This window comes from Myotis nattereri (genome assembly GCF_964212035.1).
Source record: "Myotis nattereri genome assembly, chromosome: 5".
In the NCBI taxonomy this organism is placed as follows: domain Eukaryota; kingdom Metazoa; phylum Chordata; class Mammalia; order Chiroptera; family Vespertilionidae; genus Myotis; species Myotis nattereri.
In genome coordinates this window covers 19,418,422-19,439,745 of record NC_138080.1, presented here as the reverse complement: position 1 = coordinate 19,439,745, position 21,324 = coordinate 19,418,422, and the positions used below count along the sequence as shown (strand labels likewise).

General features: G+C 54.8%; 1 protein-coding gene across 1 annotated transcript in view; it reads right to left on the bottom strand.

Annotated features, from left to right (window-relative positions):
* Positions 1-7,237: 7,237 nt before the first annotated feature.
* UNC13A (unc-13 homolog A) overlaps positions 7,238-21,324 on the bottom strand; it is a 67,362-nt gene continuing 53,275 nt past the window's right edge. The window contains exons 36-42 of the mRNA XM_081092454.1: positions 20,143-20,172; positions 18,679-18,735; positions 18,227-18,307; positions 17,225-17,372; positions 13,395-13,487; positions 12,118-12,277; positions 7,238-10,474 (exon numbers count right to left, since the gene is read on the bottom strand). Coding sequence (XP_080948580.1) covers positions 10,174-10,474; positions 12,118-12,277; positions 13,395-13,487; positions 17,225-17,372; positions 18,227-18,307; positions 18,679-18,735; positions 20,143-20,172 — 870 coding nt within the window. The 3' untranslated portion in view covers positions 7,238-10,173. The remainder of the gene's footprint in view (positions 10,475-12,117; positions 12,278-13,394; positions 13,488-17,224; positions 17,373-18,226; positions 18,308-18,678; positions 18,736-20,142; positions 20,173-21,324) is intronic.

Here is a 21,324-nt window from a genome sequence, read left to right as displayed (position 1 = left end):
TGAGGGGGGCGTGAGTGTGGGTGAGGGGCAGGGAGAGCCCTGTGGCCCAGCCTGTCCGTGAAGCACCCCCTAAAATAGCCCAGGGACAGATGGCCAAGCTCACTCTATCCTGTGGGGCCAGCTGCAGGGTTGTTTCAGTTGACAGACTGTGGAGGGGGGGCTTTCATGGTTGGGAGTCCCCAGAAAACGGACTAAGATGGGGGTTTGGTATCCAGGAGGTCCCCACAGGAAGCCCCGATGGAGGTGGGACATGAGACAGGGAGGAAGTGGCTGCAGGAGGCGCCAGCGGGCAGTTGGGCACCTGGGGGTCTCGGGGACACGGCCTGGAGCAGAGGCCTCGGTGGCCCCACCCCAGGGATTTGGATTTCCTGTGTCAAATAGTTCAGGGTTCTCAAGATCCTTAAGTGCTTAGGGTGCAACTAAGCAAACTAAAAAAGCAAAACTAAGTCGTCCTCAGAGAACATTTTGGTAAAAAACCTAGCCTTATCCACCTGCCTGGAGCATATCTATACACATTTTTAAAAAGAGGATCATGTGCTGGGCTGGTGTGGCTCAGTGGTTGAGCATCGACGCATGAACCAGGAGGTCACGGTTCGATTCCTGGCCAGGGCACGTGCCCCGGGTTTCACGCTCAATCCCCAGTGTGGGGCGTGTGGGAGGCAGCTGATCAGTGGTTCTCTCATTAATGCTTCTGTCTCTGCCTCTCCCTTTCTCTCTCTGAAATCAATAATAACACTTTTAAAATTAAAAGAGCATCATGTTACATACACTCTACTCCAACCTGCTTTCTTTTCCCCCATCCAACACATTTTTATTTCATAAACATGGGACCAATTTTCTTTTAAAGTTTAACACATTGTGGACCTGATCTACGCGGTTCTACCGGTTCTTTTTGGTTGTAACATACGCCATTCTGTGGAGGGTGGGCCATTCCGGCTGGAGAGCATCACAGCGTGCAGTGAACAGCATCGTGTGATACCTCTGCTGCTGGGCTTGGGTTCCAGTTGGGTAAGTTGGTAACAGCTGGAATCCCTGGGCTAACAAAGCTGCACTCTGAGCTTCAGTAGCGGCCAGCGGAGTTATTTCTTGTTAACTCCTCACCCTTCATCCAGGGAGGCTGATCCGAGTTTAGTAACCAGTCCCCTCTTAGGGGACGTTGGAATCACTTCTCACCTGTTACAGTTACATGTTTTCAGATCGTATGTTAATCCAGTGGGTCTCAATTGGGAGTGATACGGTCCCTCGGGGACATTGGCTGATGGAGACATTCCTGGTGATCATGCTATTGGTGTCCAGTGGACGGACAGAAGCTAGAGATGCAGCTAAACGTCCAGTAGAGCACAAAGCAGCCCCAGAACAAAGAATGATGGGGCTCCCAAAGCCCCCCCACGCCAGGATTGAGACTCTGCACCCAATACCATTCGGCCTCTTGGGGACATGAGCCTAGAGGGTCTTTGTGGCATGCAGTGGGTTTTTTTGCTGCAAAATGTCTCCGATTGAAACATAGCTTCTCAGGCTCTGCCTCCAGATCGAAGGGGTACAGGGGTGGGCAAACTTTTTGACTCGAGGGCCACAATGGGTTCTTAAACTGGACCGGAGGGCCGGAACAAAAGCATGGATGGAGTGTTTGTGTGAACTAATATAAATTCAAAGTAAACATCATTACATAAAAGGGTACTGTCTTTTTTTTTTTTTTTTTTTTTTTTTAGTTTTATTCATTTCAAACGGGCCGGATCCAGCCCGCGGGCTGTCGTTTGCCCACGGCTGGGTTAGAAGCTTGTGGGCAGTGCCTGGGGATCTGAATTTCATTCTGAATGCCCCACCCTCGCATCCAATTATCTAACTTAGATCTTTCCTTTTCTCTCACCCTCCAGGAGAGCCGATCATTCCTTCTGTAATGGTTCCTATTGATAGTGTTTTAGATGTTTCTATTGCTTTTTAGAGAGAGAGTGAAGGGAGAGGGAGAGAAACATCAATTAGCTCACAACCAGGGCATATGCCTGGCTGGGTATTGAACCAGTAACCTTTTGGTGCACAGGACAATGCCCAACCAACAAAGCCACACCGGCCAGGATATAGTGTGTGTGTGTGTGTGTTGTGTGTGTGTTGTGTGTGTGTGTGTATGTAGTTTTAACGTAACTTTTAATTGAAAAGTGATTCATGTTCATGGAAAAAGCCTTCAGTTGGTCCATCAGCTCATTGTCTCCGCTTGCTGTGATTGCAATAACCAATTTCCACGGATTTAGTGACTTAACACACATTGCCCCGCTGAAGTGGCTCAGTTGGTTGTGTGCCGTCCTATGTGCCGAAGGGTTGCTGGTTCGATTATCTGGGTTGCAGTCAGAGTGTTCGGAAGGCAGCCAATCGATGTTTCCCTCTCACATCGATCTGTTTCTCTCTCCCTCCCTTCCTCTCTCTAAGCATGTCCTCAGGCGAGGATTTTAAAAATAAGTAATAAAACACGCACATTTACTCTCATGTCGTTCTGGAGGCCAGGAGTCTGAAATCAGTTGCGCTGGCTGCAAAGTGTCAGCGGGGCTGGTTCCTTGGGAGGATCGAGGGGGAGAATGTGTTCTTGCCTTTTCCGGCTTCTGAGACTGTTGGCTTCCTGGGCCTGCGAGCCCTTCCTGCACCACGCGAACCTCCTGCTTCCCTCATCACATCCACTTCTTCATCTGGCTTCTCTGGTTCCTCTTGTAAGGACCCTTGTGGTTGACTACATTTAGAACCCACTCAAATAATCCAGAATAATCTCCCTGTCATCTCAAAATCCTTCACTTAATCCCATGTGCGAAGTTCCTTTTGCCATTACAGTAACAGCCACAGCCCTGGCCGGCAGGGCTCACTGATTGGGGTGTCGGGCTTTGCACCAAAGGGTCTCGGGTTCGATTCCTGGTCTAGAGCGTGTACCTCAGTTGCAGGCTCATTTATAAAAACAATCAGTGAGCCAGATGTGGCCCAGGGGCCATTGTTTGCCAAATTCTGGTGCAGAAGGGCAGGACCCGGCTGGTCCTGTAGGAATGATTTTGCAGACTGGCTCACCCAGGGAACTGAGTCCCTCCACAGCCATAGAAGACAGGAAGTCAGGGGGTCCTTGAAACCTCCAACTTCGGGCACAGACCCCATATCTGTGATTAAGAAATAGGATCCACAACTGTCTCCTTCCTTCCTTCCTTCCTTTCTCCTTCCTTCCTTCCTTCCTTTCTTTCTCTCTCTCTCTCTCTCTCTCTCTTTCTTTCTCTTCCTTCCCTTCCCTTCCCTTCCCTTCCCTTCCCTTCCCTTCCCTTCCCTTCCCTTCCCTTCCCTTCCCTTCCCTTCCCTTCCCTTCCCTTCTCTTCTCTCTCTCTCTCTCTCTCTCTCTCTCTCTCTCTCTCTCTCTCTCTCTCTCCCTTTCTCTCTTTCTTTCATCATCAGAGGATATTTTTCCCATTGATTTTTAGAGAGAGTGAAGGGGGGGAGAGAGAAACATTGATATGAGAGAGACACATTGATTGGTTGCCTCCCGCACACACCCCAACCAGGGCCAGGGATCGAACCTGCAACCCTTTGGTGCCTGGGCCAACACTCTACCCACTGAGAACCCCGGCCAGGGCAGTTTAAAAAATGTTTCTATTGATTTTTTTATTTTTAGAGAGATAGAAACATCAGTGATGGGAATCATCGATTGGCTGCCTCCCACACGCCCCCTGCTGGGGATCGAGCCCGTAACTCGGGCATATGCCTTGACCAGGGAATCCACCTGTGACCTGGTTCATGGGTTGATGTTCTACCATTGAGCCACACCGGCCAGCACGCCTGCTTTCAGAGCCCGCCAACATTGGCTGCCGACAGAGCGAAGAGAAGGAAAAACCAAGATAGCAGTTCCTTCTTCCATCTGAGGTCCCACTGGTGCCTCCGGCTGGTGGACCCCAACAGGTGCCCAGCAACACGGGAGTCTGAGAGCGTGGCAGCAGCTTTGCAGCCTCTGCGGGAAAGGGGGTGGGTGGGGCGGGTGCTGCTGTCTACCCACAACTTCCTTCTCGTTAATTACCGTACAGCATGGGATGGCGAGGATGATTGTGTGATTGCAGGAGGCATAGTCACGGAAACTATTATGTGTAAGTGCAGGATTAGGAGCAGGGTAATTACATGCAATGCAATAAGTTATGTAATGAAATGTAATCTCACAGAGGTCATGAACCACATCATTGTGTTCAACCCCCCAGGAAACCGAATGTACATCTCGTAGACATTGCCTGGGTGGTCCTGCTATGTTGGCAGGTGACGCGATGAAAAGGCAATGGATAAACGGGGGAGAGATTAGGGTAGATGAAGGGGATGAGAGGGCGAGGAGAGGGTGAGGCTGAGGCTGAGGGTGCCGGTGTGAGTGGAGGGTGGAGTGAGCATGAGGGTGGTGCTAGAGTTTGCCTAAGGATGGGAACAGTGAGGGGGGGACGTTGAAGAAGAATTATTCGGTCAAGGAGCGGGCAAACGATGGTCCATGGACCAAATCTGGCCAGCCACCTATGTTTGTTGTTGTTTTCTAACTTGAAGTGAAATTCAGATAAAATTAGCCACGTTCAAGTGTACGACCTCATGGCATACATGTACGTTGTCCCACCGTTAGCTCTATCCGTTTCCAGAACTTTTTCATCTTCCCAAACTGAAACTCTGTCCCCATTAAACACTAACTTCACATTCCCCTCCCCCAGCCCCTGGCACCCACGCATCCCACTTTCTGTCTCTGTGAACCTTGACTCCTCTGGGGACCTTATGTGAGTGGGGTCACCCAGTATCTGTCTTTTTGTGGCTTGTTTATTCAGCTCAGCACCATGTCCTCAATGCTCACCACGCTTAGCAGGTCAGCATGTCCTTTCTAAGGCGGATTAATATTTCATCGTATGGATGGACTATGTTGTTTCTCCATTCATCAGTGGACACTCGGGTTGCTTCCATCTTTTTTAATACATTTTTTAAATTGATTTCAGAGAGGAAGGGAGAGGGATAGAGAGATAAACATCCACGATGAGAGAGAATTATGGATCTGCTGCCTCCTTCACGACGCCACTAGGGATTGAGCCCACAACCTGGGCATGTGCCCTTGAACCTGGGACCATTCAGTTCGCAGGCCGACGCTCTATCCACTGAGCCAACCGGCTAGGGTCATCTTTTGGCTAGTGTGACTAATGCTGCTATGCACATGGGTGTGCAAGTATGTTATTGAGACGCTGCTTTCATTTTTTTTTTTCAGATACATATATGCAGAAGTAGAATTGCTGCGTCACATGGTAATTCTTTTTTTAAATTTTTTGAGGAACCTCCATACTATTTTCCACAGCAGCTGCACCATTTTACATTCCCACCTACAGTTCACAAGGGTTCCAATTTCTCCACATCCTTGCTAGCACTTTTTTTTTTTAATGTTTTTGATTTTAATATGTAATTGATTTCAGAGCAAGGAAGGCAGAGGGAGAGAGAGAAACATCAATGATGAGAGAGAATCATCCACTGGCTGTCTCCTGCACGCCCCCTACTGGGGATCCAACCTGCAACCCGGGCATGTGCCCTGACTGGGAATCCAACCGTGACCTCCTGGTTCATAAGTTGACGCTCAACTACTGAGCCACACTGGCTGGGCCTTCCTAACACTTTTTTAAAAAAATAGTAGCTATCCTGATGGGTCTGGAGTGGAGTCCTCAATTTTTTAATCCTTAGTTCCATGCTTATTGTTTTTTATTAATCACATTTAGGTATCATTAAATTTTATCTCTGTGAGTGTATTTGTGGGTATAAATATGTATAGCGAGTCTTTGAGCTTTACAAATGTGGTGTCACATTTCTAAGATTCACTCGTGTCATTTGTCAGAGGAAAACCTTACCCATGGAGGATGGCAGAAGTACCCCTGTTCCCCGTCCAGAGGTGCGGCTCTGAGACTCAGAGGATCGGAGCAAGATGCTTGTAGTTGCAAATGAACGCTTCTCACAGCACAGCAAGCAGCACGCTCCTCGATCTTTGAGCCCCATGGGTGACATGACGGACCCCACGTACTGAGGGACACAGGGCCAAAGGCTGAGCATGGCTTGTAGCAAGCAGCAAACAAGCCAGCCCCCCCCTCAGGGCGTGAGCAGTTACCCAACGCGGCATGGCCCACCTGTGTTGCGATGGAAACTGCTGGGTCTTGGGGCAGAGATCAGGTCTTCAGTCTGGCACTGCCACCAAGGATGTTTGGGGACACTCGGGGCCCCCCGGCGGGGGCTGGCCCTTTCGACACCATGCAGACAGCTGTGGTTCATCCATGTTATAGCTGCATAATATCCCCGTGGGAAAAGACCGCATTGGCGGTGCTTTCCGTCTTGCTGCCCACGTGCAAGTCTTGGGGGTGGAATGGCTGAGTTAGGGGTAACTCCTGTGGTTTAGCCACTCTTTGTTCCACTTTTAGCACCCCCCCCCTTTTTTTAAATCCTCACCTGAGGATATTTTCCCATTGATTTTTACAGAGAGTGGGAGAGAGAGGGAAAGAAGGGGGAGAAATACTGATGTGAGAGAAACACATCGATCGGTTGCCTCCTGCATGCACCCCGACCAGGGCCTGGGCCAGGTGGAAACTGCAACTGAGGTACGTGCCCTTGACCGGAATTGTACCCAGGACCCTTCAATCCACAGGCTGACACTCTATCCACTGAGCCAAACCGGCTAGGGCTAGCCCCTTTTTAAATTTAATTTGCAACTAAAAGCATTCATGAAACCCATTCCCGATGGTGAATCCCATGGCCGGGCTCTGGCCACTCAAACACAGAAGTAGCCCAGATCTTAGGAGGGGGGTCCCTGAATTTACCGAGGAAATCTGAGCTGAATGAGACTCAGTTTCTGCTCCCTGATGAGATGAAGGCTCAAAGCAGAAATTCAGTTTAGCTGTAGAAAAAGGAAGTTTCTGTTCTTTGAGATTAAAGAAATAAAACAAAACAAATAAAATGAGATTAAATGAGATTCTCACCTGCTACATCAAAACAAAATCCCAAACATGGGGCTCTGGTTTGAATTGGGGGGCAGTGGGGGGTGTCCCTGGCTTTGGTGTTCTAACTTGCTTGAGCTAAGAGCAACAGCTGCCCAATGTCCGGGGTTCGCATCCTGACTCCACCCCTTTTCCTGCCCTGTGAAGTGGGGAGCGCTGCAACGGCATCTGCCCATAGGAAAGGCTGCGTGCGCATTTCTGTGTTTCTGGGAATGCAGAGCCATCACCATGCTCCGAGGCGGGGGTGCTTTTTCTTTTTTTTAATATCTGCTGTTAATAAAATATTTTTACAGAGACCAAAAAATCAGAATAGTGCAAAACATCTCCACATCATGCATTCATGACCACTTTTCATGGGTTTTAGACATTTGTTCCAAGTCACATATTTACAGAGAAATGGGGGCATCTGTGACGATGCTAGACCGACAGGATGGAGTTAAAAGTGTTTTGAGTTCACATTTGCAATTACATGCTGAGAGGAGACGCGTAGAGGAAAACCTCCCTGGCAGGTTTCAGGGTCTGAGGGGCGGGGCCAGGAATGGGTCTGAACCCCCTGTGCCCACCTGTGTGGCCGGGATGCACAGGGAATCCTACACCTGTGACCCAGCCTGGAGTCACTATGGCTGGGCAGGGGTGAGGGGATGGGGGTGGGGCGGGGGGTGGGGGAGGAGGTCTTACTCAACACCATCAACTGGATTTCTCTCTTTTAAAAAAATAAAAGGCAAAGAGAAAAGCAACACGTGTCAGCGAAGACGACTTTGGTCCTTGACAATTCTTAGGAAAGCATGTCCAGGGGACGTTCAGGGTCTGGATACAAACCAAGTCCCCAGAGAGCTCCCCTTCCCCTGCATCCAGACGGCAGAGTTTGGGGCGACTCTGGGATGTTCCTGCGGTCCCGCCCCTCGGCGCCCCCATCTGCAAGATGGACAGTGCAGGGGCTGGACGTTGGGGACAAAAAGGTCTCTGAGGTCCCAGCAGAGAGGTCCCAAGGATTTCTAGTTGGGTGTTAAGTATTTTTTGCATCTCTGATGGGGGCATGGTGAGGTTTCAGGCTCTGGTGCCTGAGTCTGGGAGTTTGGGGGACATGGCCAGGTACCTCCTCCTTGTAGGTAGACCCTCCTAGGTGAGGCTGGTGAGAGCCAGAGTCGGTCCCTTCTCCTTCCAGGTCACCAGTTTTGCCTTCTCTCCTCTCTCTGCCTCTGCAGCTCCCCGTCTCCGAGTCTCTCTCCATCTCAAGGTCTCTCTCTGTCCCCACTGGGGTGTGATCTTTTTCCTGACTTTCCTTCTCTCCCTCCTTCTCTTGGTCTATGTCCTCACTCTGCGTCTGTCCCTCTTGGGGAGGGGACTGGCTCTGCCCAAGATGTCCCTCCTGCCCACCTCTCTACCTCGTCAGAGGCCCACGCTCCTTCTTCTTCCCGACCCATGGAAAACTTGGGCCATATTTTGGCATGAAGCAAGGCCAATGCAACCCCGTCGGGGCTAAGAGCCCTGGTCACCCCAGGTGAGGCGGCAGAAGCCTAGAGGGGTCCTCCAAGCTCGCTGGGCGGCCTTGGGGCAAGTCCTGCTCCTCTCTGAGCCTTGTTGCTCCTGGTTCCAAACCCTGCCAGCTCCCCGGTTTCCTCCCGTCTCTCCCACATCCCCTCTTCCCTCTGTCTTGTGCCTCAGCCACAGTCGGGCTCCAACACCTCCTGTGTGCCCAGATCTGTGCTGGAGGCGAAGGTTGATAGGGATGGTCATGGACAGACACACATGTGGATGCGTGGGCACACACAGATGTGCCCCAAGACATAACTCAACTAGGCATGCCTCGTTGTCATCCCTGTGCCCACCAGCCTGCGTGGGCCTTGGGGGGCCTCAGACCCCAGCCTGGAGAAGACAGAGCCGGTCACCGACACCCCCAGTCCCACTGCTTCTAGGGCAAAGGGTGGGGAGTCCTGAGGGGGAACAGTGGTGATTTTCTACAGGAGGAGATATTTGTGCTGAGTTCTGCGGGATGAGTAAGTTCTCTGGGAAAAGAGGGAGGAAATTTCCCAATCAACGTGTTCAGGCTGGTGCTGGAGAGGCCCCCCCCCCCACCCCTGGTCCCCACAAACACACACCTGTACCCCTAGAATTTCTAGTCTCTTCTGTTCTTTCCTGTCTGGAGAATTCTGGGAGAGGAAGAAGCGGGCTGGGGGCTGGGTCCAGAGAATCCCAAATCCTCACTTTTTGTTGGCAGGAGGTCGAGTTCTCAGGGTAGCTCCCATGGGGTCCTAGCAGAAAGGGCTGAGGGCAGGCGGTTTTCTTGGCAACCAGAGGTGGGAGGGGGCAGTAGTAGGCTTGGCCCAGACCCCCATTCCTTGTAAGGGTTGGGGGAGGTCCCCTGAGGGGGGTTAGCAGCAATGGGGAGCTCTGTGGGGTCATCTCAGCCCACCCTCGGATGGGGCACACAGGCCAAAGGGAGTGGGGACAAGGCCGGCACTGGGTCCCTCACAACGCTTTGCGGCTTTCTGCCATCTGTCAAATGAGTGAGCTGAACTCTATGATATGAGGACTGGGCATGTGGGGGGTAAAGAGGAGAAAAACCCACAGGGAAATGCGGGTGCCTCAGAGCCCTTCCCTGGGCCCCCAGGGTTTGGGCGCCGGAGGGCGCATGTGCTTTTGAAATTCCATCCTCCTCTCTCTCCCCGTTTATTTTTTGCACAAGGGTCCACCATCCTAGCCCCTCCAGCCCCCAGACCACCAGGGGGTGCTCCAGGAAGCCCTGCCCCTTGCCTCGGGCCTGCCCCTCGAGGGAGCCGAAAGTTCCATACTTGGCAACTGGTCTTGGGCCCCAGGGGTTGGGGACCCGTCTTATGGCTTTTCCTTGGGACAGGAGGCAGGGGACCAGAGCCCGGGGACCAGGCCTCCTCCGTAAGGGGCGGGGTTCTCCCATCCTAGCTCCGTAGACCCCGTAGGCGCGGCAGGCGTGGCCGCAAGGGGGGAATGTGGCTTTTTCCTTCCCCGCGCTTTAGGGCGTGGCCTCCCGAGGGGGCGGGGCATCATCCATTCACAATTCCTCAGTGGGAAGCTAAGTCCAGGGCGCAGGCGCACACTGTCTCCTGTGCGGAGCCCGCAGACTCGCCCTCAGGAAGGTCCCAGGACGCAGGCGCCCGCCCCGCCCCTTCGCGCAGGCGCAGTGCTGCCCGCCCGCGCGCCCCGCCTAGGACGCAGGCGTGGCACCACCCTCCTCGGCGGAGCGCGTGTCCGACTTGAGCTTGACGAACTCCTTGGCGACCTCGTCGTTGCTGCGTTGCGACAGGATGCGCAGCACCGTGAGGCCCGTGTCGTCCATGTGGATGCGGCGGCCGAGGGGCAGCCAGCAGGCGGCGCTCCCGCGCTGGGCCAACTCACGCAACTGCAGCACGGCCAGCCCCACCGTACGGTCCTCCCGCGCAAAGCAGTAGTCTTTGACGCACACCTGCAGCTCGTAGCACTCAGGGCCCGCTTCCGCACTCAGCGTGCTGCGGGGGGCGGGGCGTCAGGTCAGGCCCCGCCCACCTGCCAGCTCCACCCCGCCCCACGCCAGACCCCTCCCACTCGACCACCCAGGTGGCCCCGCCCCCGCGCTGGACCACACCCCGCGCCATCCTCCCATTTTCATAACCTCCCCCTTTAGGCCATCAGTCCCCGCCCCAAGTGACTGGCCCTACAGCCTTTCGCTGGGCCATGTCCACAGCTGCTGACCCCCTCTCCCCCACCACAACCACCAAGAAGTGTCTGCCATGTCTCTCTTCCCTCCATTCTGCTCCCCACGCAACGACATCCCATCAGCCTGGCCACATCACGTCCCAACTCCAGTGGCCTTCCCCCAGAGCCCCTGGCTAGGCCATGTTTCCACCACTCTGGTACCCAGCGTCCAAACCCTTAACCGGCTGAGGAGCTGACCTCACCATCCTGCTGCTTCAGATACTGCACCCAGAAGCCCCATTACCAGGCTCCCGCCAGAACTCAAGTTCTCCCCGTGATGCGTGGCCTCTCCCCCATGGCCCCTAGGTCCTCAAGATGCCCTCCCTGTCAGACCCTGCCCTGAAGTCTCAGCTTGATGCCCCCTGCCCCCAGGCCACATCTCTAGTGAAGCTGGGCTCCTGCCCCTTGGGTGACCGGCCCTGATGCTAGCAGATGATGAGCCTCTCCCTTTGGCCACGCCCACCCCACCCCAGTGGCTCTCAGGCAGCACTCCTAGCCCTCAAGGACTCCAGCCCACCCCAGGAGGCATATGCCCCCACCAGGCCCTGCTCTTGCTCCCAAGCATTGAGTCAGGGGACCAACTACTGCAAAGTCCTCTGGCTCCTGGCTCCTCTAACACAACTAGCCGGCTGTTGTCCCTCAGGGGCCCCCAACTCTCCCCAGCTCTGATGCCCTCTGCACTTCTGTCCCTCAAGAACAGCCCCAATGTTACCCTGCTCCAGTGAGGTTCACACCTCATCCAAAAATCCACCCACATGACTTCACCCCACCCCAGGTAACCCCTCTGTACCCCCTGATTAGATTTATTTATGTTCCCCAGGGTCTCTCCCGTCTGGACACCTGATGCCTTGACCAAGCTCACACCTGCCCACCAGGAATCCCTATCCCTATCCAGAGTGACCCCACCCCATCCCACCTCACATGATACACACGCCCATTTCCTAAACCAAACCACAGTCCACTCCTGTCCCCACAGCAGGCTCCTCCAGATAACCTGCCCCAACAGACCTGACAAGGCTCACAGCTGACTCCATGAGTCCCCATCCCCGCCCCCCACTATGACCACCCACACTACTTAACCACCAGAGTCTCCAGCCCCAGAAATGGCCCCAACCAACACACCCCTCTGCTCAGATTCCCCTCCGCTTTACAAGCCTTCATCATGATGCTATATCGCACTCGAGGCCAACCCCCAAACACACACCTGCCTGCCCCCCAAGGTGGTCAACTCCCTCTCAATGTTCCCTCACTGAGGTCAGTTCTGCACAAAGGTGCCCCCGTTCCCACCAACCCTACCTAGGACATGACCTCTCACATCCCTGTGCCCAAGAACCACTGGCCCATCAGACATGCCTCCTGCCTCGTGGGCTGAGGTTAACCCAGCAAATACACCCTCCCCAGGGCACCCCAAACTCACAACTGGAAGCTCTCATTGTACTTGGGGGCCCAGCTGTTGTTCTTGGATTTGGTTGCAAACTTGCGTTTCTTGTCGCTGAGATGGGGCCCAATGATGTTGACTTCAATGAACGGCCGGAAAATGCCAGAAGTCTGCCACTTGAGGTCATTGGCAGCCACCACTATTGGAGGAAGTGGAGGAGAAGATTGGTCAGGTTCCCTCATTTTGGGGCCATGGTTTTCAAAGCCTGTCCAAAAGACTACATTTCCCAGCATGCTACAGTAGCTAAGTGTAGCCATGGTTATGGCTTAAAAGGGAAAATGCCCTAAAGTTTAGGGCCTAAACTTCTCTTTCCTCTAGCTGAAGGCTGGGATACTGGTGAGGGCTGAGTTATTTGGGACCCTATAGAGAAGGAAAACATTAGGGATAGAAGTCCAACAAAAGATGGCAGGGGCCTGGATCCCCAACACTGTGATGCCTCAGAGTCAGCTCTTGATTGTCCTTGGAGTCAACTCAGAAAAAAAAATGTATTCTATCTTGTTCAAGCCACTGTTATTCTAGGCCAGTGATGGCAAACCTATGACATGCATGTCAGAGGTGACACGCAAACTCATTTTTTTTGGTTGATTTTCTTTGTTAAATGCATTTAAATATATAAAATAAATATCAAAAATATGTCTTTGTTTTACTATGGTTGCAAATATCAAAAAATTTCTATATGTGACACGGCACCAGAGTTAAGTTAGGGTTTTTCAAAATGCTGACATGCCGAGCTCAAAAGGTTCGCCTTCACTGTTCTAGGCCATGGCTAAAATAGATCTGTATGCTAATTAACAAAATAAAAGGATAGAGGAGCTGAGAGACTGAGTCCTGTTAACACTGTTTGCACCCCTGGATTCAGCCATGCCTGAAGGTGGTATACTGCTGGGATTTTTAGTTCTTGTTTTTAAAGATTTTTTAATTGATTTTTTAGAGAGCGATAAAGGGAGAGGGGGAGAGAGAGAAACATCAATGTGAGAGCGAAACATCAATCAGCTGCCTGCCGCATGCCCCCTACCGGGGGTGAAGATTGCAACCCAGGCATGTGCCCTGACCAGGAATCGAATAACAACCTTTCAGTGCCTGGGATGATGCCCATCACCTGAGCCTCGCTGGCCAGGGCTGGAATTTTCAGTTATATGGAAACTTTTTCTTCTTAATGAAAAAGTTTTTCTTGCTTAAGCCGATAGTCTGGCTTCTGTTTCAGAACCTCGTACATCCTGGCTGGGGCGCTCCCCTTCCCACCTCAGGCTGTTTACCTTTCACTGTGACCTTGTGTTCCCCGGTTCCTGGATGAGTGAAGAGCTCAACGTGGACGGAGACTTCACCCACAGGATCTTCCACGTTGGAGCCTGGGAGGGCAGGGGAGGATGCTGGCGTCAGCTCCCTTCTTTCCCACCCACCGGAAGGGACCCGGACTGTCCCCTACCCACGATGTGCTGGCAGCACCAGGTCAACAGCCCTGACAGGGAGGCACGGAAGGTTGGAAGGAGTGGCAGGTAATCTTGGGGAGGCCAGGAACCCAGGCCTCTGGCCTTTCACTGCCTTGCTCTGTGATCGCTTAACTTCTCTGAGCCTAATGTGTCTGCCCCCCACTTTTTTCTTTTGACTGACCACCATAAGGTCAAAACTCAGTCTTCATCTTACACACCATCGTGGCAGAATCTGACACTCTGGTTTCTGTGCCTCAGTTTCTCCTCTTGGCTACAACAATGCCACCCTCTCCACGTTCTCATCCTACACACTAGTCACTTCTCACCCTCTTTTATCACTTCCTCCTTTTCTGTCAACCCTCAAACTGTTGGGGCACCCTATACCTCACTCCTGGATCCCCTTGACTTCCTCCCTAAGTACAGGTACATTAGAAGAGCCCACCAGCTCTGCCTTCAAAATACATCCAGAATCTCACCCACCTCCCTGACCTCCATCCTGACCCAGCCCCCATCATCACACTCCTGGGCCACTACAATATAGCAGACTCCTGCCTGTCTCCTTGCATCCTCCTCTGAGCTTCTCTCAATACACCAGCCAGAGAAACCCCAGGAAGTCAGATCACATCCCTCCTTTGCTCCAAACCCTCCCATCTCACTCGGAGGTAACCGAGTCCTTTTTGTGACCTGCCGTGTCCCTCCCAATATGCCTCACGATTCCTTCTGCTGCCTCACCTCCCTCCACGCTCACCCTTGCTAACTCTGCTCCGGCCACATGGACGTCCTCTTGTTTTCCCTGCCTCCACACCATTCCTCTTCTAATAGACAATCCCAGGTTTCCATTTAGAGATGCCCCCACCCTCACCTCAGACCGGGTGGCTCCATCCCACACTTCAGGTATGGCTGAATGAACCATGGCTGTCCAATTAGAGCATTCCCTGCCCATGGCTGCAGTCAGAGGCAGAGGGATGGTCATGTGACTCAAGCTGGGCCAGTAGGAGTTGGCCCTGGGACTTCGGCTGTTAGGAGAGCATCTCTCTGTCTGGTGCTAAACTGGCAAGGCTGTCGCTGCCTAATGAGGGGAGAGGCCACCCCAAAGCGGTGTCTGCAGAGATCAATGACCAGTGGCGTTGTTGAAGGCTCTGGATCCAGCTACTCCTGATGCCCACCCAACCTCTAATATTTTAGTTCCAGAGCCAACAGATTCCCTTGTCTACTTGAGTCGAGGGGAGGTGCACTTCTGTGTCTGTGTCTGCCCAGCACCAGATCCTGACGGGTTTTGATGAGGATCCTTGAAGGGCAGCTTAAAAGCTCCTGTGACTCTGAGAAAGGCACCCTGTGGGGCCTGGGGACCTGTGACTGCCAGCACATCGACCAACCGGCCCGCCCAAGCCCCCTAGGAAGCTCTCCACGCTTGGTGCACCCCATGCACGGGGAGGAACAGGAGGAAAGTTGGGGTGGGGGTGGGGAAAGAGAATGGGTCAGTCCAAGGTTGATCCAGGTCACTTGCCAGGGGCAGGAAGTTAGAGGCTCAAGGGCATAAAAACCTGCCCACCCCCAGCACCCCAGCATTGGGGAGTGCACCCCCATCTTCACTGCTACCCCAGGCCACTTTCCTTATCATCTCAGGCTCTCAGCCCCTCCCCTCCCCTCCCCTCCCCCAATCACATGCTCAGCCTCACCTCCCCACCCCCACCCCAGGCTGATGCTTCATTGCAAGCTCAATCCGGGCCAGACTGAGGGTGGCAGGAGGGAACCGGACAGTGGTTGGGATGGGTGAGGGTCAGACCAAGGCCAAAGCTAGTAAGAAGGGGGAGGGGGGCAGTGCTGGGAGCCCCCTTCCCGTGGTTTGCTGGCTCCAAGAGGAAGGGTCTTTCCTGGGCCTGTCTGTGCTTCTCTCGCGCCTCCCCCACCCCCAAGTCCTCGCCCCCCTGCAGGGTAAGGATCCCTGGGCAAGTGGCGTCTCCTTTGAGAGGCAGTGTCCTCCTTTATGGAATGATTAACCCCTTAGTGTGGTGTTTGAAGGAGTCTTGGTAAGATCCTTGAGAAGCTCTTAGTACAAGGGCTGACTCATAGTTAGAGCCTGGACAAAAGGTAGTTTTCTACGTTCGGAAAAGTGATATAATAATAATAATAATAATAATAATAATAATAACAGCAGCAGCAGTAACTAAAATTGCTAGGCGCTATTAAATGCCAGAAACTGCTCTGAATTTAACTCATCGCATCCTATGAATTAAGGTCCTGGCCTTCCTCCAGCCCAGCGAGGAGAAGACCTTGCCCTGGGTGCCCTGGCGCCCAGCCTCGGGGCGGCAGAGCTGGGATCTGGCTCAAGAGCTGCGCTTCGGCTGCCGGCTCGAACCCCTTCTCCTTCCCCACGTGGAACCAGCAAGCCATCCTTCCTCCTTGTCCGCCCTGGCCCCCGCGGCCGGTCCAGCCCGGGGCTGGAGGCGGAAGGAGGGCCTTTTACTAGCCGCGGCGGGGAGGGCGCAGGCACCAGGCACCGGGCACCGGGCGCGGGGAGGGAGGGCGGCGGGCGGCGGAGGCACGTACCCTTCTCAGGATAAATGTCTTCACTAAGGGTAAACCTAGTCCCTTTGCCACCATGGACTAATCGCGGGGGCGGGGAGGAGAGAGGGAAGCGGGGGCAGAGACGAGCAATCCGGGGGCGAGGATGGAGGGCGAGTGTGCGTGGGGGGAGCAGGGGAGGCGCGGAGGGGGCGGCGAGTGGCAGGGAGGAGAGACAAGAGAGAGAGAAACGTCAGCGGCAGACGGACAGACAGACAGCCTCCCACTCCGGGGGACACCAGGACACTAGAAGCAGCAGCGTGGACCGGGCTCGAAGCTGAGCGGAGAGGCCTGACGCCCGGGGAGCGCCCTGGGCCGCCGGGGGTGGGGAAGGGGCCCCTTTCGGGGGGCGCAGGGCCTTGCTCCCCCCCCCCCCTCCAGGCTCCCCCTCCGCTGCCGGGACTCAGCCGGCGCAGGGACCCAACCTCTCGCCCTGGCTTGAGCTCTTAGAGCCGATTGGGAGCAGGGGAGGGTCCCCGGGGAGGGGAGCCAGGACCCTGGAGTCCGGTCCCCCAACCCGAGCCGTGGTGTGCGAGCTCAGAGGGGGACAGCGAGATTAGAAAGAATTTGAGACATGGACCTTCCTCTCCCCGCACCGCCTCAAGGTTGGGGTCCCGCCCATCCCTGGAGCTGCCAACCCCTCATTGTCAATCATTCCTTAGCCCAGACCTTCCAGACGTCCCTCCCATTCCCCTGGAGCTGCCAACCCCTCATTGGCCACAGGACGGCACAAGCCCCGCCCACGCCAGAGCTGTCAATCGCTCCTTAGTTCCTCCCCCTCCCCTCCATCCCCCAATCACAGAGGCCCGCCCACCACAGCGGTCAACCAGGCCTCGGGGCGCGCGCCCCCGGAATCTGTCAATCACCTTGGTCCTAGCCGTCAAAGCGGTCCCGCCCCAGAGCTTTCCATCACTTCTGGCTCTAAGACGTCCATCGATTTTCCCACAAACTGTGAATTGCTCCCTGGCCCAGGACCAAGCAGTTCACAAGCGCCAGGGACCTGTTACCGCGCTCATGATGCCACAGGAGACGAGCCAATGGCGGGGCTGCACCTGCGGATGCTGGCCTGGGGCCACCCTGCTGCCCCTTACCCTGGGCAGCCTGCGTCTGCACGAAGGTCTTAATGAGCAGGTCCGTGGCCTGCGTGTAGAGGGACAGGGCGTAGCGCAGCGACTGCAGGTCCGGGCTCTTCTCCAAGAAGGTCTTCTTGAGGCCCACGCCGCCCGCGTGGAAGTATTGCTGTGGGCACAGGGTGGGGAGGTGAGGCCAGAGGCACCCCTACTGGCTCCTCCATCCCTCTGCCCTCTGCCCTCTGCAATGAGGCACTGGGTGAACCCGGGGTCTCCACTCAAGTCCGGTGCAGCTACTCCCCCACCTCCACTCCTGCCCCCACCCTGCTAGTGGGCTCCCAGCACCCTCAGAATAACACTCGTGCCTCCAACCCCTCCCCAGGCCCATTAGCTTCAACCCTGCAACCTCCTTGACTTCTCTGCATTGTCTTCCTAGACCACACCTGCCTCAGGGCCTTTGCGCTTACTATGATCACTGGTGGTGAGGTCCTCTCCACACCTGGCCCTGGATCTTCTCTGGCTCCTTGTTTTTCTTTGATTAAGGTTTCAAGAAGCCTTCCTTGACCCCACCCCTTTAATATGTTGCCAACTCCATTTTAGCAAAACATTTGTGTTCAGAGTAGTTTTCCTTTCATGCGACCACAGCCTCTCTCATGACTCCATGCTCTCGCATGGGCTGGGCCCCTGCCTAGAACGTTGTTTGCTTGGCCTTGTGAACTCCTATGCATTCCTCAAAACCCACCTCCCACATGTTTTCTTCTAGAAAGTCCTTGCTGCTCTCTCCCCAGGCCACCCCAGCTCCCATTCTTCCCTCGACGGCACCCTGACCACAGGACTAAAGATGTTTGTATCCAATTGTCTGCCCTCCAACCCCCAGTCGGGGGCTCCTCGGGGGCCTTCCCAGCGGGTCATCAGGGAGTGTTCATAAATTGAATGAAGGTGGGTTTGAATCTAGGTTCATGTCCACACCAGCCATACCCTCTGCCTGCCCCACCTGAGATGGGCAGGGGTGGGGCTTCTCACCTTGATGGTGTCCAGGGCCAGCTCAACAACCGCACACTGCTTTGGGGTCAAGCTCTTGGCTTCCTCTCGTACCATGTGGTCCTGGATGAACAGAGAGCGGGGCCAGGTGGCGGAGCAGGCCTCCATTAGGGATCTGCCTATCTATGGTACTAAATCCTGTAAAACCGTGAGGGGTAGGATAGCGGGTCTGCTTTTTCATCACGGTGTGCCCAGTGCCCAGCATGTGCCTGGCACACACAGCAGGTGCTCCATAAATATTTGTGGAATAAATGATTTATACTCTTGATCAAGCTGTACCTTTCCAATACACCAGAGGGAAAAAAAAAAAAAAGTGTGCTTAAGGCAGTCTGAGAAGGGCTCCTGTCCGGGAACCTACAAAGCCTGTCACTCTTCTGGGTCTCCTCCCAAGGCCTCCCCCGACCCCGACCTCCTCCCCACACCCCTGGCCTCACCTTGAGTTTAGACAGTTGACCCAGCTCCTTGGCCGCATTGAAGATCATCTGGGTTCCCTGCAGATAACAAGAGACACAGCCAGTGAGGGTGGGAGTCCTCCAGCCCATCCCCAAGCCCCTCAAGCCCCTGCTGACACCCCCGCCCTGGAGTCTTCTTGGTTCTTGTCCAAAGGCTCTGGGCAGGGCAATGGTTGTGTCGCAGAGACAGAGGTCTGAGATCCCCCCACCTCCACCCCCGCTGCGGAGGAGGTGGTGACTTTGTCCCCAGAAATCCCAGTCTTGTCGGGATGTTATCACCCTCCCACCTCCACCATGACCCTGGGTTTGTGGGACAGAGAAGAGAAATGTTGAGAGAGCAGGCTGCAAGGGGCAGTGGGGGAGGGGGGGGGCCTGGGATGCTGTTTGTGGGTCTGGGTGGGCCTTGCCAGCCCAAAGTCAGAGGGGCTGGAGGAAACCGTGGGATGGGCTCTAGTGAAACCCTCACTCCCTGCAGGACCAGTCCCTCTGTGGGAGGAGTCCCCCAGTAATCTGGGGGCGGGGACGGGACTGTTAGTCTGACCTTCCAACACACATCTCAATATAACCTTCCCCCTTCTCCACTCTCAAGCAAGATAGTGTCCTGGTCATAGTTCCAACAGGCTGAGTGGGCCTGGATTCAGATCCCAGCTCTGCTGTGTGGCTCTGGGCAAGTCACTTCACCTCTCTGAGTCTCCGTGTTGCCATCTAGATGAAGGAAATCCTATCCACTTCAAGGTGTGGCTGGAACTCAGTGTGTCTTTGTTCAGTGTTTAGTGTTACTAGCACTTGCTTCCAAGGTCACGGGCAGAGCTGGGGAGGACAGGGTCCAGGCCTGGAAGTCCCGTGTCCTGGCTCCTCTGTCACGGTGCGGGGTGACGAGGTGTGTCCCAGGCACTTTCTGGGCCTCAGGGTCCTCCCCTGGCTCATAGGGGCACCCTCTTGGGTGACAGTGTGGGGCTGAGTACCAATGAAATAAGGAGTCCTGCATTACAGGTCCTGGGCTGGTCTGGGGGTCCTGGGGGGGGGGGGTGGCGGTCGGGCAGGGAGGGAGCCATTTGTAGCTGGGAGATTTGGAATCACATGGACAATCTACCGGCTGACCCACGGAAGCCAGTCATCCTGGCACTACTAGCGCTATCATCATCCTGGCTGTCCCTACCCTTCCTCTGCCTGGTCTGTGATTCCCCGAGGCTGTAACGAGGCACAGTTACTCAGGAGCCCAGCTGCTTGGGCCTCAGCTTCCCTGGATACCCCCTCCGCCCTGCCTGCTGCCCGCCCCCACCCCCCACCCCACCCCTCACAAGCAAGCCAGACAGACAGAGGAAGAAGAGACCGACAGACGGGTTCACAGAATGCCACTGGGTGGCACGGACCACAAGGGTGGAAGGAGGAACGGGTGGGAGGGGGGAGGGGGGAGCCAGACAGACAGTGAGAGGTCGGTCTTACGTCTGAGTGGCTTGGCAGTTTCGCCCTGCCCTGTGAAGAGAATCAGGTGGAGGTCAGAGCTCAGGTGTCGGCTGGGAGGGTAGTCAGTGGGACTTCCCTGCCCTCTCAAAGCAAAGTCCCACCCCCCAGCCCACACGCTCCCCCCCCCACCCGTCCTGGGACTAATGCTGAGCCCCCTCCCCAGCTAGGCACTCGCCCTGTCCCCCAGGGTGGGCTTGGGGCCAGGCTCCCGGGCTGCCGTGCCAGGAGCCTGGAACCAGCCCATCATCACCTGGGGCAGATGCCCCATCCCATAGTCAGCCTGCCCAGGTGGGGCGCCTTGGGCAGGGGAAGAAAAGGCAGAGCTCAAGGTCTATTGTTTCCCAACTCCCAAGACCTCACCTCGGCAGGCCTGACTCTACAACAAAAGTGCTAACCGGCATCACAAGTTCACTCAACACACAGACACACACCCAGGCGCATTCGTGAGCGTGTAGAAAGCTTCTGTACACACACACACCCAGACTGACACACACATACATACACATGCAGAACTCACAGGCTAAAACATACAAGTCCACGCCTAAACACTTGCACGTGTGCACACCATCACACTCCTAAACCCACTGCCCCCCAAGAGTGTACATACATGTGTACAGTGCCTGGCACATCGAATGTGTCCCCTAAAGGGCTGCCTGCATGAGTAGGAAAGTCCCACAATCCATGTGCATCAAGTGGAGAGCCCAGTTGTGTGCACGCAGGTGTGAGAGTTCCTGCATGAGTGCACACAAGGGCAACTGTTCATGTCCCGCCACAGCTCCCATCTCTTTACAATAAACAATTAGAACAAAAAAATCTACATAAAAAAACAAAAACGTCTCCATCCATGGCAGTGGGCCAGGGTCTGAGCCCTTCTTGAAACTAGAGAATTTCAGCTGAGCGCAGGGCTGGTCAAAACCCTTCGGGTGTTGTTGGGAAAGGGTGGGAACGGCATGTGCACACACTAGCTCACACACACGCACACGCACACGCTCACGCACACACACACGCACACGCTCACGCACATGCTCACGCTCACGCACACGCACACGCTCACACACACGCACACACTCACACACACGCACACGCTCACATATACCCACACACACATGCACACACTAGCTCACACACACGCACACGCACACGCACACACTAGCTCACGCA